Source organism: Rhynchophorus ferrugineus, unplaced genomic scaffold, assembly GCF_030347505.1.
Source record: "Rhynchophorus ferrugineus isolate W39M unplaced genomic scaffold, kcgeb_rfMv2 rfM4, whole genome shotgun sequence".
Classification (NCBI taxonomy): Eukaryota; Metazoa; Arthropoda; class Insecta; order Coleoptera; family Curculionidae; genus Rhynchophorus; species Rhynchophorus ferrugineus.
In genome coordinates, this window is record NW_027472583.1 from 8,027,698 (window position 1) to 8,042,605 (window position 14,908).

General features: G+C 31.2%; 2 protein-coding genes across 5 annotated transcripts; one reads left to right on the plus strand and one right to left on the minus strand.

Moving 5' to 3' along the window:
* The first annotated feature begins 144 nt into the window (after positions 1–144).
* LOC143194960 (ubiquinone biosynthesis monooxygenase COQ6, mitochondrial) lies at positions 145–8,567 on the plus strand. Of its 4 annotated transcripts, XM_076401775.1 has the most exons (11): positions 145–234; positions 334–499; positions 553–743; positions 795–1,025; positions 6,166–6,273; positions 6,327–6,389; positions 6,443–6,550; positions 6,611–6,813; positions 6,864–6,979; positions 8,250–8,416; positions 8,479–8,567. In XM_076401775.1, the coding sequence occupies exons 2-11, from the start codon at positions 349–351 to the stop codon at positions 8,506–8,508; spliced, it is 1,368 nt and encodes a 455-aa protein (XP_076257890.1). In that variant the 5' UTR covers positions 145–234; positions 334–348; the 3' UTR covers positions 8,509–8,567. The 4 variants fall into 4 exon arrangements, with proteins under 4 accessions (XP_076257890.1, XP_076257889.1, XP_076257892.1 ...); XM_076401774.1 differs by lacking the exon at positions 145–234 and having other exon boundaries at positions 300–499; XM_076401777.1 differs by lacking the exons at positions 145–234; positions 334–499 and having other exon boundaries at positions 698–743; positions 802–1,025.
* On the minus strand, positions 1,001–4,122 carry pyx (transient receptor potential channel pyrexia). Its single transcript, XM_076401773.1, has 6 exons — positions 3,812–4,122; positions 3,576–3,751; positions 3,235–3,520; positions 2,904–3,180; positions 2,546–2,843; positions 1,001–2,489 (listed from the first exon to the last, which is right to left on the minus strand). Exons 1-6 carry the CDS (start codon positions 3,968–3,970, stop codon positions 1,070–1,072), a joined length of 2,616 nt encoding a protein of 871 aa, XP_076257888.1. The 5' UTR covers positions 3,971–4,122; the 3' UTR covers positions 1,001–1,069.
* Positions 8,568–14,908: the final 6,341 nt, after the last annotated feature.

Genomic DNA, 14,908 nt, shown 5'->3' on the forward strand with positions numbered 1-14,908 from the left:
GAAATAAATATAGTATAGATAAATATACAATTGATTATAATTTCAGCACTATATATTTAAATAAAGAATAAAAGATAACAGCAAAACAACCTATTTAGTATATTTACTGAAATAATATATAAGTAATATTTATATAGCATCAACATTATCAAATGACATTATTTATAAAACTTCTTTGATAACATCTCTAAATGTGCCATAATTTTAAAAAACAGTTTTATTTATTTGAAACATGTATGTAACAAAATCCTATCCAAGACTTACGATATTGAAATACTGTTGTAAAAACGTATGAGTATTATAAAGTAGTAAAACAACTTCAATATATTTTAGGTTATATTTTTAAAGATGTTAATAAAAAGTTTGGTAAATTCGGGCAATTCCCGATATATTTTTAATATCTATTTCAAACGAAATCTTACTAATCAAGTAGGTAGGCATTATGATATTGTTATCGCTGGAGGAGGAATGGTTGGAACGTCTTTGGCATGCACTTTAGGTCTGTTTACATTCCAATTACTTCAAATACAATATATGGTTTTAAATAATCAGGTAAAAATGCAAAGCTAAAAGAAAAGAAGGTACTTTTGCTAGAAGCAAGTGCAAGTAAACCTTTCAATATTGGTGGAAAGTACAGCAATAGAGTTGTCTCTATAAATAAATCTTCAAAGGAATTACTTGAACGGATTGATAGTTGGAAACATATAGAACAGAGCAGATTTGCTACAGTAAAACAGTTACAAGTAAATATAGGAAGTTAAGTATTGTTAATGATGTAATGGCTATATTTCTAGGTTTCAGATGCTCTTTCTGATGCCTTTATAACATTTGGAGAAAATGATGATATATCTTATATAGTAGAAAATGATTTGATAGTTAAAGCAGTATCAGAAGAAGTTAAAAAATGTGAAAATGTTAATGTCCTTTATAATGCAAAAGTTTCAGAATACATTTTACCCGACTATGAAAATAACATTGTTGGGATTAAATTAGACAATGGTGATTCTTATACCTGCGATTTATTGGTAAGTTATAAAAGTACAATTATTATTTTATACACAGCAAGCTTTCAGTCTGAGCTGTTAAAACTTGTGCTATTTTTTTTATTAGATGTAACAATTTCATTGTTAAACTGGTTAAATTTTTCTTTAATAATTTTATTAATTTCTGACACCATTTCCTTTTCAATTTGTAAGATTGCAGCACTATCACTTTTATTATACCTTTTATATTTACAATATTGTCTTTTAAACATTTTTGGTGCATAAAAACTCTTTCTGACTGACTTCTTTTTAGTTGATTCTTTTTGGTTTAACACTAACTGATAAATGTTCTCAATATAACTTTTTGGAATTTTGTTTTCTCTAGGATCGTTAGGTCTAATATCCATAGTCCATTTTCTTTGAGACCTTAACAATAGAGCATTGCTATGTAAAAAATTCATAAACTTTACTGGAATCCATCGTAACAAGTTTGAGAACAGCATACTCTCTAAATGCGCCATTAGGGTAGCTTGTCGGACTAGTCTATGTAATACGGCACTTTTTTGAAGACCTTGAATGTCATTAACAGCTAGACCAACCATAAGATTTGCAAGTATCACTGTAACTAACAAAACAAACCCTAAATAAGCAAAATGCGCAGTATAAGGGTATTTTATGGGATATTTATCATCAAAAAATACATCTTCATATTCAAGTTCCCCCGACATCATTATAATAACCTTGATAAAGACCCATTTCAGGTCTGTGAAGGATGGATAATTTGGAAATATTACACCAAAAGCTAAGGAAAAAGCTACAAATAAAGAGAAATATGCACACATAAATTTGGAGAAATTTAAAGCTACAGTAGTGAACATCTGAACATATATACCAAACGCTGGGAATCTACCAACAATCATCATGAGTTCAAGCCAAGTCAAAAATATACTAATTGCGGCCGCGTGGTGCTGCCAGTTGTAAACATTTTTCCGTATATCTGAGAGATCCATAGGTTGAACGCAGAGAAAAACAGTTATAATTATCACCCACTGAAGCCAATTCTCCCATTCCTTAAAGTAAGCTTTCCAGTTGTGAAATATCTGGAACAATTCCTTCAGAACTATAAGGAAATTGAAGACCAACACACAGTACCCTATATGAACTATTTTCTCAGAAGCCATACAGGCTGTAGCTGTTTGACCTCTTCGAAATGATGGGCAGTATTTTAAGTACACGCCCACAACATAAAATGAAAATAGAAGCACAAAAATAGTGTGATAAAGCAGAGTAAATAGAAAAAATTTTCTTATAATCCTCCACTTTAAGAGGAGAAAAGTTTTGCATAGTGGGTGTTCCAATATGTCTTTATAACCCACTTCTATAAAATTTACGAGTAAAGCTGTCTCCTGGTTGCCCATAGATGGAACTAGTATTCTAAAATCTAGTTTCAACTGACAGTCGACGTCCCCAAGGTCGTGTTCGTTGAGGCGAATGGAATTATCGAACCTATAATGAAACAATTTATATGTATTCTGTAGGTAATTCTGGGATGCTATTATTACTTTAGTATATACTTTGGAATAACTTCAGGTGTTTTCTTAGTGATGAAATTTAACACGGAAATGCCTCCTTTTGTTCTTGCTGTAACATCACCTCCATACTCCAGGAGCATCATAACGCAGCGAGGAAACTCATGCAATGCCGCCAGATGCAGCGGTGTATAGCCAAAGATATCAGCTCGATTGGGGTCAGCTCCGGCACTAAGAAGCAAGCGTATCAGATCAAGAGATTTCTGAACGTTCACAATCGAGCAGTGAAGAGGTGTACGTCCATCAACGTCTGGAAAATTAGGATTACCACCTGCAACAACATCTTTCCTTATTATTTTCCTCGTTAAATTTCCACAAGGAAAGAACGTACTGTTTTTGAGTAATAATTCAACTGTTTCGGCGCACTGATTCAAAGCAGCTAAATGTAGTGGTGTTTGAAGCTTCCGGTTGGCAGCATTGACCATTCCCCGCCCTTCAATCAGTAGCTTAATACAATCCATGTAGCCTTGCTCTGCGGCAAGATGTAAAGGTGTTAGTCTATCTGGACCGCTCTGAACATTCACAGCTGCTCCATAATTCAAAAGTAATTCTACCGCGTCAGTATTACCAATTGATGCAGCGACATGAAGAGGAGTTTCACTATAAACCTAAAAATATGTTTACATCTACAACCGGTTTAATTTGTTGTCTTCACAGTATACCTGTGGTGTGTTCGGTATGGCTTTATGATCAAGTAATTCTTTAACGCATTCGACGGACATACTCTGAACTGCATAATGAAGTGGACTCCTTTTTTCTATTCCTGCATTCACGTTCGCTCCAAACTTAATTAGCAACTTAAGGCAATCTAAATTACCCATCGATGCTGCACAGTGTAATGGTGTCAATGCCTCTTCGCCCGCTCTTTCTCCAATAGAAGCTCCATTTTGAAGCAAAAATTGAACACAACTCGTCTGATTAGCGTATGAAGCGAAGTGCAAAGCGGTTCTTATGAAAATATGTTTTGGTCACAACGATGTCTTTAAATTATTGGTTCTATTACCTGTTAACTCGATCCTTTACATTAACTGATACTCCATCACGATACAATAACTGCATTGTCTTGAGTCGTCCGGTCCACGCTGCTATTAAGAATGCTACGTCTTTGTTTTTTGTCATGATTGCTTCAGTGTCGTTATCCATCACCAATTCATTAAGTCCCTCGCTGTTAGGATATGTCTAAGAATTAATTGTATTTTGTTATATTGTGTTTCTTAATAGTACGAAAATAAAAATTACTTGAAAGTCTTTTAAAATATCTTCAGTATTCCATAGATCTTGCAAAGGTGTGATTACTGTTTTTCTTTCATTTTCTACGTGATCTAAGGAACCTTCACTGGATATATCTGACGACGTTTCATCTATATCGATAGTTGTTAAATCAGCTTTATTATCCATGGCTGCGATCGAAAACACCTTATTTCCTTTTTCTTTCTACTGGATCCGATTCGATTGCGATGCACGACAGGTTGAAAGTTTATGCGCCAAACAAACTTACATGGCGTTTTGAATATCTTGTTTGAGATTAAAAATCGGCTCTAAATAAACGGGTTCTACTTTTAGATTTTAAAATAAACACCTCGAGCGCCTCTTAATTTCTCGGATTTGTGGCGATTCACGACTTTGATTGCGTCTCTTCCGGGAGCGCACATCGCCCATCTGAGAAAACTGTTTTTTTTTCTATGATCCAACAGATGTAAAGTCTACGGAAATACTGGACAAGGATCAAAAGCCCAATATCTGTTAATTTACGTTCGTGATAGTTAATTTTAGAATCAAACAGAATTCCCTACTAATAATTCCGAAATATTTGCTTTATAAATAATTGGCCATAGTTTCGATGAAAAATGATGTGTTCCAGACGAGAGGCACCGGCGTAAATAACTCTGACGCTGGATAGAACACGATCTTAAAGCTTAAAAATATTTTGAATTAACTGTTTTATCTAAAATTATCGTTCACATAAATTGATTCTCTTAGAAATTGTTCATGGTTTGTTTCACGTTCCATATAATTTAGAAGAGAAATTAATATTTTTTATGTATGTTCAACTATCTCTTCGTCAATTGTGGACCGATTTTCAAAGTTCTATTTTTATTCGAAGGATTGGACTTCCGAAGTGGTCCCATTGGAATCAAGTGAGAATCTAATGGTGGAATCGGAGGCAATCGAGGGAAACCCTCATATTTCAAAGGCACGCAACAGTCAATTGAAAAGTCCCCGGCCTACCATAGTAAAACGCATTTTTTTAGCAAAATTAGTTTTTTTAATTCAATATAATTTCTTTCAAGGGTGATACACTCATTATAGCGACCCTCCAACTTTTCGGTACCATTTTTGTAGTACGATTTGACCTTCGCTTCAAAATAGGTCTCAGTTTCGTTGATCACCTCTTCAGGAATGCAAGAAGAGGAGATGAATGATGGGAAGCAATTGAAAGCCCAATTCATGGATTTTTGACACGGTGCATTGTCTTGGTGAAGCAGCACTTTCTTTTTCTTAAACGGTTCAAACGGTCCAATAACGCTATATAATAAAATAAAATAATGATCCAACAGCTGTCAAATTTATACACACATCTTTTGACGCTTAGGGCTAACTAAAAAAAAAGGGATTTAATTCTAGTAGCACCATCTATATGTCAGGTCGGGGACTTTTCAATTGACCTGTTACAGTGTTTCCACATATTTTTTTATCTAAAGTAATCGGACATTTATATATAATGTTATTGCTGAGTTTATGTGACGGAAGGCAAAAGTCCTCAACGGTTAGGAGGTAGAGGTTATTTCTTTAAATATTATCGGGACATACAGGGGTTTGTGAGGAGTTCCTAGTAAAGGTTTGCTTACCAAAGTTGTTCAGTGCAAAAGCTGTTCAATATGCTGTTTAAGCACTAACCATATCATATGAGAAGCTTTAGAAACATTGCGGGCAATTGCCTTTATGGTGTAGTGGCTAGAGCGTCCACACGCCGAGGTCGCGGGTTTGATTCCCGGCGGGAACAACGACTTTTTGTTGTTCTAGTTTGGTTAAAACATTTGTCAACTCACCTCTATTCGTTCTTTATTTTCAAAAATTGTTTCTTAATTCTTATTTTACCTCATACGGGCTGCACCTTTACTTGACCTACCCATTGTAATACTTAATAAAATAACTGCGTAATTTATTGAGTAAATACCACTAAAAAGAGAGATATATGTTAAAAAAAATTAAACCGACTTCAAAAAATAAATAAGAAACTCACTAAAATGTAAAAAATAATCAAACTTTTAAGTTTTAAAATAATAATCATTGTAATAACTAAATAAAAATAAATAAAAACCTTATTTAATCTATCTACTACACGTATCTTATATTCTACTATATATAACAATTTAGCTTAATACGTGCCTAAACCTATTTATCTATTTACAATATTATTTTATTTGGTACTACCAACTGATCACTTTGAAGTCGGTGCCAAGCCCTAACAATACAAAAATAATATTACAATTTTGTGTTATATACACAAAATTAAATTACGAACAAAACAAATCTAATTTCACATCACAAGTCTGAGCGATGCTAATATACTAATTGTCAACTTCTTTTAGTTGGGGTGCGATGGTGTGAATTCAACGGTAAGAAAAGCTATGCAAAGTGACTACATTTCATGGAGTTACCATCAAATGGGTATAGTATCAACGTTAAAATTATCAGAGGTAATTATAAAAACAAATATATCAAAATATATGTTATTTATTTGTTGTTTTAGAAAACTACCAACAACATCGCTTGGCAAAGATTTCTACCTAACGGTCCTGTAGCAATGTTACCGGTAATTGTTAAATTTCCTAACACCAACAATGACCAATAAATGTTGTGTTACAGCTTACCGACGAATTGTCTTCATTAATTTGGTCGACCACACCGGCAGAAGCCAAACGTCTTTTAAGCTTGTCTGAAGAAGAATTTGTGAATGAGTTAAACATTGCGTTAGTGAGTCACGATCATTCTTTGTTGTGCTACTGATTACTGTTTAATATATATATTTTTTAGCATTGTAAACATCCATCTTCAATAATAATCCAGCAAGCTACCAATTTATTAGACACCGCTTTACGTATGTTAAACTGTTCATCTGTTGAGCAAAAACAATCACCTCCTAAAATCGAAGGAATTGAACCAAACAGTCGGGCTTGTTTTCCACTGGGTTTCGGTCATTCCAGTCAATACATTAGGAAGGGGGTTGCTTTAGTTGGGTAAGGTTAATTTTTTTGAAACTTTCAACATATTAAATGACTTTCTTCAGTGATGCTGCTCATCGTGTTCACCCTCTAGCTGGGCTCGGTGTGAATTTGGGTTTTGGAGATGTGACATGTTTGAATGAAGTATTGGGTGATGCTGTATATGCAGGCAGCACATTAAGTAAGTTTTAAAATATCTATATATATTAGTGTGATGAAATTTGATGATTTTCGATCTGTTTTGTCTATTTTTTGAGTGTTATGCGTCGTTTGAATGCAAATATTTGTATCAGATGTCGTAATTATGATCCACAACTCCTAACTTCATCGCGTTACTAAGCATCAATTGATTTTTTCCGATTATTTCATTACAAATGTAAACCATAGCATTCCGCAAACACTCTATTTGCCTGATTCAGCTTCATCGGACTTCGGGAAAAACGAAGAAGGCTTTAAATCACATTCGAGAAACTAAATTCAATTTTTGCATTTGACCATGGTAAATAGATATGGTGAGGTAAATGATACAGCACTATGCTTTATCTTCTAAGAAAGCACCCCCTGTATTTTATTATATCGAAGGAGAATAGCTGTGTGAGTGCTGCTTCACGAAGACAATGCATCGTGTCACAAGTCAGTGAAAACGATGGCAAAAATCCATGAATTGGGCTTCAAATTACTTCCTCATCCACCGTATTCTCCAGATCTGGCCCCCAGCGACTATTTCCTGTTCTCAGATCTCAAAAGTATGCTCGCTGGGAAGAAATTTTCGTCGAATGAAGAGCTGATCGCCGAAACTGAGGCCTATTTTGAAGCAAAGGACAAATCGTACTACAAAAATGGTATCGAAAAGTTGGAAGGTCGCTATAATCAGTGTTTCACCCTTGAAGGGAATTATGTTGAATAAAAAAAACTAATTTTGTCAAAAAAATGTGTTTTACTATGGTAGGCCGGGGACTTTTCAATTTACACACGACTGGGTGCTGTCGTAAGGGGAAAAATGACTGAAAAAGGTCCGGTTAGCGATAACGCGGTGCTAAGCTCCCAGCATGTCAACCAGCTCAGGTACAAGCGCATTTTCAGAAGAACAGAAGAAAATTTCTGGAGTATCAGTTTCTCTGTGAATTTGATTATTTCTGACAAACCATGGAGCATTTAAGATTGTCCTGATGATGGGAAGTCTGCTAGAACGGCAGATAATTCTTATAGGTGCATTATTGTGAGAATATTTAGAACCCTGATTCATAAGTCATTTAAAATTGGTCATTGATAATTTTCGTATATAACTAATGAGGATCCAGGTATAACGTGCTTTATAACTCTTTAAGTATCATAAATAAACATAACGACTGGTATATTTTTAACAAGGCTATGAGTGCTTTCTATTCCATTCCCTTGACCCTCATTTATTATTAATGGGCCCTAAACCTAATATAACTTTCCTTTTTCAGACGACATCAATTACTTGAAAAATTACGAAACAAACAGGCAAAGACACAATATAGTAACGATGTCCGCCATTGAGGGCCTGCATCGAATTTACAACACCGATCTCGGTCCTGTTGTTCTTCTAAGAAGTCTGGGACTGCAAACAACGCAGGCATTAGAACCCTTAAAGGTATAATAATACAGTACCAAAAAACGTTGCTTTTTATTTACTATAAACATTTTATTTTATAGAGAATGATGATGTCTCATGCTTCTTCATAGATGTAGGTATTATTGAAATAAATTAAATTAAATATATTTAAAATAAATGTTACATAAAATCTTTTGTTTAATTGGCATTTAAATCTAATTATATAGGTTTGAAAAAATACCCCATAATATTTTAAAGAGAACTGTTATATTTTTAGTTCGTGTTTACATGTGTTAATTAACACAGATATTAATTATACAAGAGAAATTCATTTTATATATTTTAATTTTCCTGTCTACACAAAGGTACTGTTTAATGTTTTTTTTTCACAGAACACTCAGTGTTATTGTACCTAGAGACCTTACAGCAGGAAATCTCAATTAATAGATCACTGCCTACTTGAAAGTCTACCTTTCTATATTTAGTCCATATATTCCATAGAAATATAATAAATTTATGACTTTTAGTTTTCTAAAAGAAGGATTACAATAATACAATAAACAAACACTTTTTCAAAATAATTATGTCATGTTTCTATAATACATATTTCAAAGCAAATAATACAAGAACAGTAAAAAACGTTGCATAGCGATATAACATATGATCATGCAACCATATGTTATATTGCATTGCCGATAGGACTCTGTTATTCTGAAAAATAAATGTATCTTGTTTGGGATTTGACGAATGAAGTGATAAAAATATTCCTACAAATTATATTTTGACCGGTCTCGTATCAATTCGCTTTTATGTAATAATATTTAATTCTGATGCACTTGGAAAACGAATATACTTTTTATTTATTTCCTTAGAATTTTGTTAAAAATTATTGAAAACATTTGTAATCCAATAATTCAGAGGATACCTTATATTTAATTTACTGTCTGTTTAGTATCTGTAATTAGTAGTAGTGACGTAGTTCAGACCGCACTGACGTCGACTGTTGTGATGCCACTTGTATCGTCAGTTAACATCTATGGTTAACATTTGTCATTTCCGGTATTTATTTAATTAAGATAATTTGGTTTAGTTTCGAACCACATCTTAAGAAAAAAAACTATATTGAGCGTATACTAAGGTGCGTGAAGAAAGACTCCATTTTTTAGAAATATTAAACTAAATACCTACGTTGTTAAGATGAAAGATCAATTTTTAATATTTTTTAAATTGAAAATTGAGTGTTGTTATTTGGTCGTTTGCTTTACGAATTTAAAAATTAACGGAAACAGCTTGTAAAATTAGAAATGCATTTGGTAACGATGCCGTGACTGATAACATGGTTAGATTTTAGCTTTTTCGATTTAAAATTGGGAATGAAAAGATAAAAAGACGAGTAGCGTATTGGATGCTTAATAGTTTGTTCTGATGATCAAATAACGGTGTTTTCGATTCGATATTGGTGCATATGCAACATGTAATACACAAATATTATGTTATATATACCGTTTATTACAATTTGTTTGACCTGTGCCTTCCAAGGAGAATTGAACACAATATCATAACTAATTATGAGCTCTAGCTACTCTCACATTTAACGATGGTCTTTAGATTCTTGCAGATCCTGGCCTTGCAATATGATATTTAACTTAGCTTATTATCTTGTGGTTATTTTAAGTATTTATTCTCTGCGCCTAGTTCTGTTCTCTTCATATTGTTCATTTTAATTATTTTTTCATTTGTACTTAGCGCATGGTGTTGCAGCGAATGAAACTGCTGTAAATAAAAGATTCGTCGTAACAAAACCGACAAGAAGTTCAGTCTTTACTATTTTGTATCACTGAAAAGATGTCAATAACCAAAAGATCATACTATACAGCGGACAACTGCAACTTAAATTGCCATGGTAATTAAACATACTATTGATAAAGATTAATCAAAAATATTTTACTTAAATAATTTCATGCAATAATATATTCAGCATATATTTTACGATATTGTTTGAAAATTCAAAATAACCATCAAAAATATATATTTTTAATTTTTTCATGGGCTTTGAATGATTTAATTTAATCGATTAATTGACGTCATAAGTCCTGATCCTTCTAGAAAAAGAATATTCTATACCAAAGAACATCCCTCGGTTTCCCGAATTAAAATTTTACTATAGATCATTACAAATTAAAATATATTACCATTTAAAAATTAATAACTCCCAAGGTATACTTTATTTAGTATCTTTTTTTCTATTGGTAATACTTGACATTAACCGCCTAACAGTGCTATTTTTTCTATGCAGTGCTATGACCTTGAATAAAATCAGCTGGGACGTTGCTTTTGTACATAAAACATTAAAATGAATTGTCCTTATATTATATTTTGTGCTTTTGTAGTAGGTTAACCACATAATAAATCCGGAAAATCACATATTATATGTTCCCGAAACTTTATTAAATTGATAGTTAATTGTAGCGCCAAAACCATATTCTAATAATAATAGTACTTATAACAATACTTTAATCATATTAGGTGCGTTAACTTCTGATTCTAATTTTATATTTATTTTGAAAGAGTAACTTTATATGATTTTTCAGGTGAAAATGGTATACCCAAGTATCGTTATTCGGGCAAGTTTGCTTTATGAGTTCAAAAATCAACTGACAGCTGCAGAAGCGGCACGTAAAATTAGAATTGCATTTGGTAATGATGCCGTGACTGATGAGACAGCTATATTTTGGTTCGATCGATTTAAAAGTGGTAATGAAAACGTGAAAGAAGACCCGCGTGTTGGGCGCTGTTCAGATGATCAATTAAGACGATATGTACTTGATAATCCTCACTCAACCCCTACAGAAATTGCACTTGCATTAAATAGTGATGAAACAGATATAAGAAAAAGGCTAAAGTACTTGATATTACTGAAATGATAAAACTGAATTGTTTATGTGGAAGAATACAAATGCCTGGTGGACTTTATCTAGAGGTCTACTGAATGAAGTGAAAAATACAAAATATTATCAGGAAACAGATTTTTCTGATTAAGGTGCTAATTCTAGCTACGATACTGTAATAAATGCATAATTATTTTATGTTTAATTATAAATAACTGTATGGTGGTAACAGTGTTAGCTTTGTATAAAACAGAAGCCTCTGTTACCTTTAATAATGTACTCATATCATGTTAAAAGAAACCTCATACATATTTATATTCAGTTGAGTATAAAGTTGAATCCCAAAATTTAAATTAACAGTATTGGTCATGAAAATATTCTCACCACTATATTTTAAGAAATCTATACCAGTTATATAATATATCATGTTTTGTTAGGGTGGAAATTCAATTTAATTTAATAAAGGGCCTTTGAAGTACAGTTGTGAGAATACTTTGAATGAAATATTTTAGTCAAACGTGCGCTTCTACACGTTGAAAGATTTGTTTTTGTACTTATACTTTATATTCCAGTTGCTACACAGATTTTACTCCATCTCTGCTATTTGTTTAATGATTTACTTAAAAATAAATTAAATAATTAGTTCCGTTAGAATAATTTTGACATTTTTGTCAAGCTGAATTTAATATTTTCGCACGTTTTTAAAGATTACAATTGATATCGGATTATTAATGATATTAAAAATATAACGCACATAACCATAAAACAGTCCGTCCGAAGCCTACAAATGCACAGAAATATAAAAACTATGCCCAGAGGTTCTCAACTTTTTTTATTACTGTATATTTAATATTTTCAACATTTATAGATAGGATATGAAAGTTATTTTATAAACAGATTATTGATAATATTGTACCATTCTAATAAAATGAAGTGAATAAATACTTGTATATTTCATAAAAGCCTTTGATCCATCATTTAGGTTTAACAATTGAATTAAAATTAATTAATTTGTTGTCGAATAATGTTATTTAGTAGTAGCATTAACATGAGCTGTAAGTAACATCATTTATCTAATTTCTAAAATAAAAAAGAGCCCGTCCTAGCATATCTATTTATATAAAAACATTGGTCGTTCACTAATATAGGATGACCTGATTTTTCAAAATTGTATTTAATATTATCAATGATTCTATTAATATAAATTATATTGTTTTTTATATTTATAGCATTTCAAATCATATTAATAAACATTTTAATTAATTAAAAGCTACATAAAAAATAACCCCCTCTGAATAATTGCCTTACCGAATCTTTTATGATTCATTTAATTAACTGAATCTTTTGAGAATCACAAATTATACAGTAAAATAATGAAATTGAATAAATTGGTTCTTTTAAAATATAAAACTTTCAAAGGAAATTCTCACAAAAAAACATAGCCTAACGGTCCCAACTTTCGTTTATACCTGCCTACCTGGAGCATCATAAAACTAACAAAGGAACATCATAATAACAATGGAATAGCGTCCATGGAATTTACGACCTTACCAGCGTACCTCTGGGAAAATTATACAGAAATATACAGCCTATAATAGAACCCCTAGTAGTATTCTATACTATTTGTTATATTCGTTTTAGTAGGATAGTTAAATTTGATGATCATAATTCATTCTTAGAATATAGAATAATATTATTATCTGTAATATTGAGACACATTGTATGTGTAAAACACATTGAATGTGTTTGTATAATAAAAAGGATAAGATCTTGTTTTTTTATGTCTGGTTAGATTCAAAAAGAGAAAAAGTTCCAGAATATTCTAGTTGTAGTAGATACATGATGTGCTATGCTGTTGTCAATTTTACTATTTTTAAAGTAAAATATAAATGGTAGTGTGGTTTCATCATTTTTTATTGTTTTGAATGAATTTTTTAATATTATTAATGTTACTGGGTTATATTCAGATAATTTTAAATAATAGTTTGTACAGATAAGGTTTATTTTTTAAAACGTAAACTAGTTATAGCGTTTGTGTAAGAATATTTTATATATAGAACTTTACATTTTAATATTTAAAATGACAAAGAAACGCCAAACAAATTATTTAATTAGAGTGTACATAAAACAATTAATTTCTTAAGGTAATAACCATTTACTGTAATCGATTTATATAACCGATAATAGAATTTCAAAATATTCAAGATATAATTTCATTAACAACTATACTTTTTAAATCCTTCAATAATTTACTATTTGTTCTTTACAAAAACCTACTTCCTTACAGTACAACTGATGTGGCAACAGCGGTAATATTATCGATCCAGGCAGGCAGATGTTACTACAATGCTAATCAAACATACTACCGACTGTTTTCTTCCCGTATTTCTTTCTAGGTATAATCTAATTTATTGATGTTATCGATAAACACTGTTTAAATTGTTACTTACTGATTATAAATATGTTAACTATCTCGCATACTAATTGAAGCATTTACTGATAAAATACAAAAATAAACAAAACAATTCATTATTTAATCAACTTAAGGAACACAAAAATAACCAATATTTTTTTAGTACATAAACACTGTCAATACATTAATATTAGAGTCGTATTATATCATACTTGGAGCTCTAAAAGCATAAATGAGAAATAAAAATATATAACTTATGGAGTGTTAATATTATAATGTAGTGTATAAATTAAATATATTTGGATAACATAAAAATTATTTTTTTATGTTCGATTAGGTTCCTGTTATGAGATCTCTGTAATATTATCGTTGTATGAGTTATATTGAATTAAAATTCATATGTCTTTTGGTCTATAATTTGGCTTTTTGTCTAATAATCTATGTGAAAGTGTTAATTATCATTGGTTTTAACTTAACTTCTTTAAACTTGAACTTTTTATTCAACTAAAAATAATGGCCTCGTTGAAACGTTATGCAGGCCCTATTGATTATGATACAGCTGCTTACTTTAGCCCTCCTTACAGGGGTGATAGAAAATTTCTAATCGTTTTAACTGCGTTTATATAACACAAGACTAATAATATAAAAATGTAAAAGAGAAACCGTTTACCGTAACTCTGATTTTCTTATGAGCTAATAAGATGATCACCCATATATTTATTTAAAAATAAAAATAAATTTATTTTGTCTTATAGCCAATTTTTACAAAAAAATGTTTTTTTTATATTCTTCTATCGATTTATAAAAAATATTTTTTATTCATCAGTAATATCAGAATTTGTTAATACATTTTCTATGAATTATATGAAGATCGTATAGAATTATTATCTTTTGTAATGATTCATACTAATGGAATTCAGCGGAAATAAAGGAATTCCAATGTATTATTCTTGTTGAGACATGGTATGATGTTCTTATACGATATATGTACACATCTTAAATATATATTGTAGAATATTGTTTTTAATTGGAAAACAATGAAATATCAAACATATTCTCAGTAAGTTGTATTTATTTTTTGAACGACCTTGTATTACGACGCAATCGATCCGTTGACGTCATATGCAGTGATGCATCTAGAAAAACCATTATTTTATAACAAATATTAGAAAATTCATCTGCATGTTTTCCTGTAATTGTCCCGTAGACTATCGAAATCATGTAGAATTA

Bases quoted from the DNA above. Each gene is read 5' to 3' on its own strand.
- LOC143194960 (XM_076401775.1), top strand. From the start codon at position 349: ATGTTAATAAAAAGTTTGGTAAATTCGGGCAATTCCCGATATATTTTT. The intron at 6,980-8,249 runs GTAAGTTTTAAA...TTCCTTTTTCAG, and splicing joins ATATGCAGGCAGCACATTAA to ACGACATCAATTACTTGAAA. The intron at 8,417-8,478 runs GTATAATAATAC...TTTATTTTATAG, and splicing joins AGGCATTAGAACCCTTAAAG to AGAATGATGATGTCTCATGC.
- pyx (XM_076401773.1), bottom strand. From the start codon at position 3,970: ATGGATAATAAAGCTGATTTAACAACTATCGATATAGATGAAACGTCG. The intron at 3,181-3,234 runs GTATACTGTGAA...ACATATTTTTAG, and splicing joins CCATACCGAACACACCACAG to GTTTATAGTGAAACTCCTCT. The intron at 2,490-2,545 runs GTAATAATAGCA...GTTTCATTATAG, and splicing joins ATTCCAAAGTATATACTAAA to GTTCGATAATTCCATTCGCC.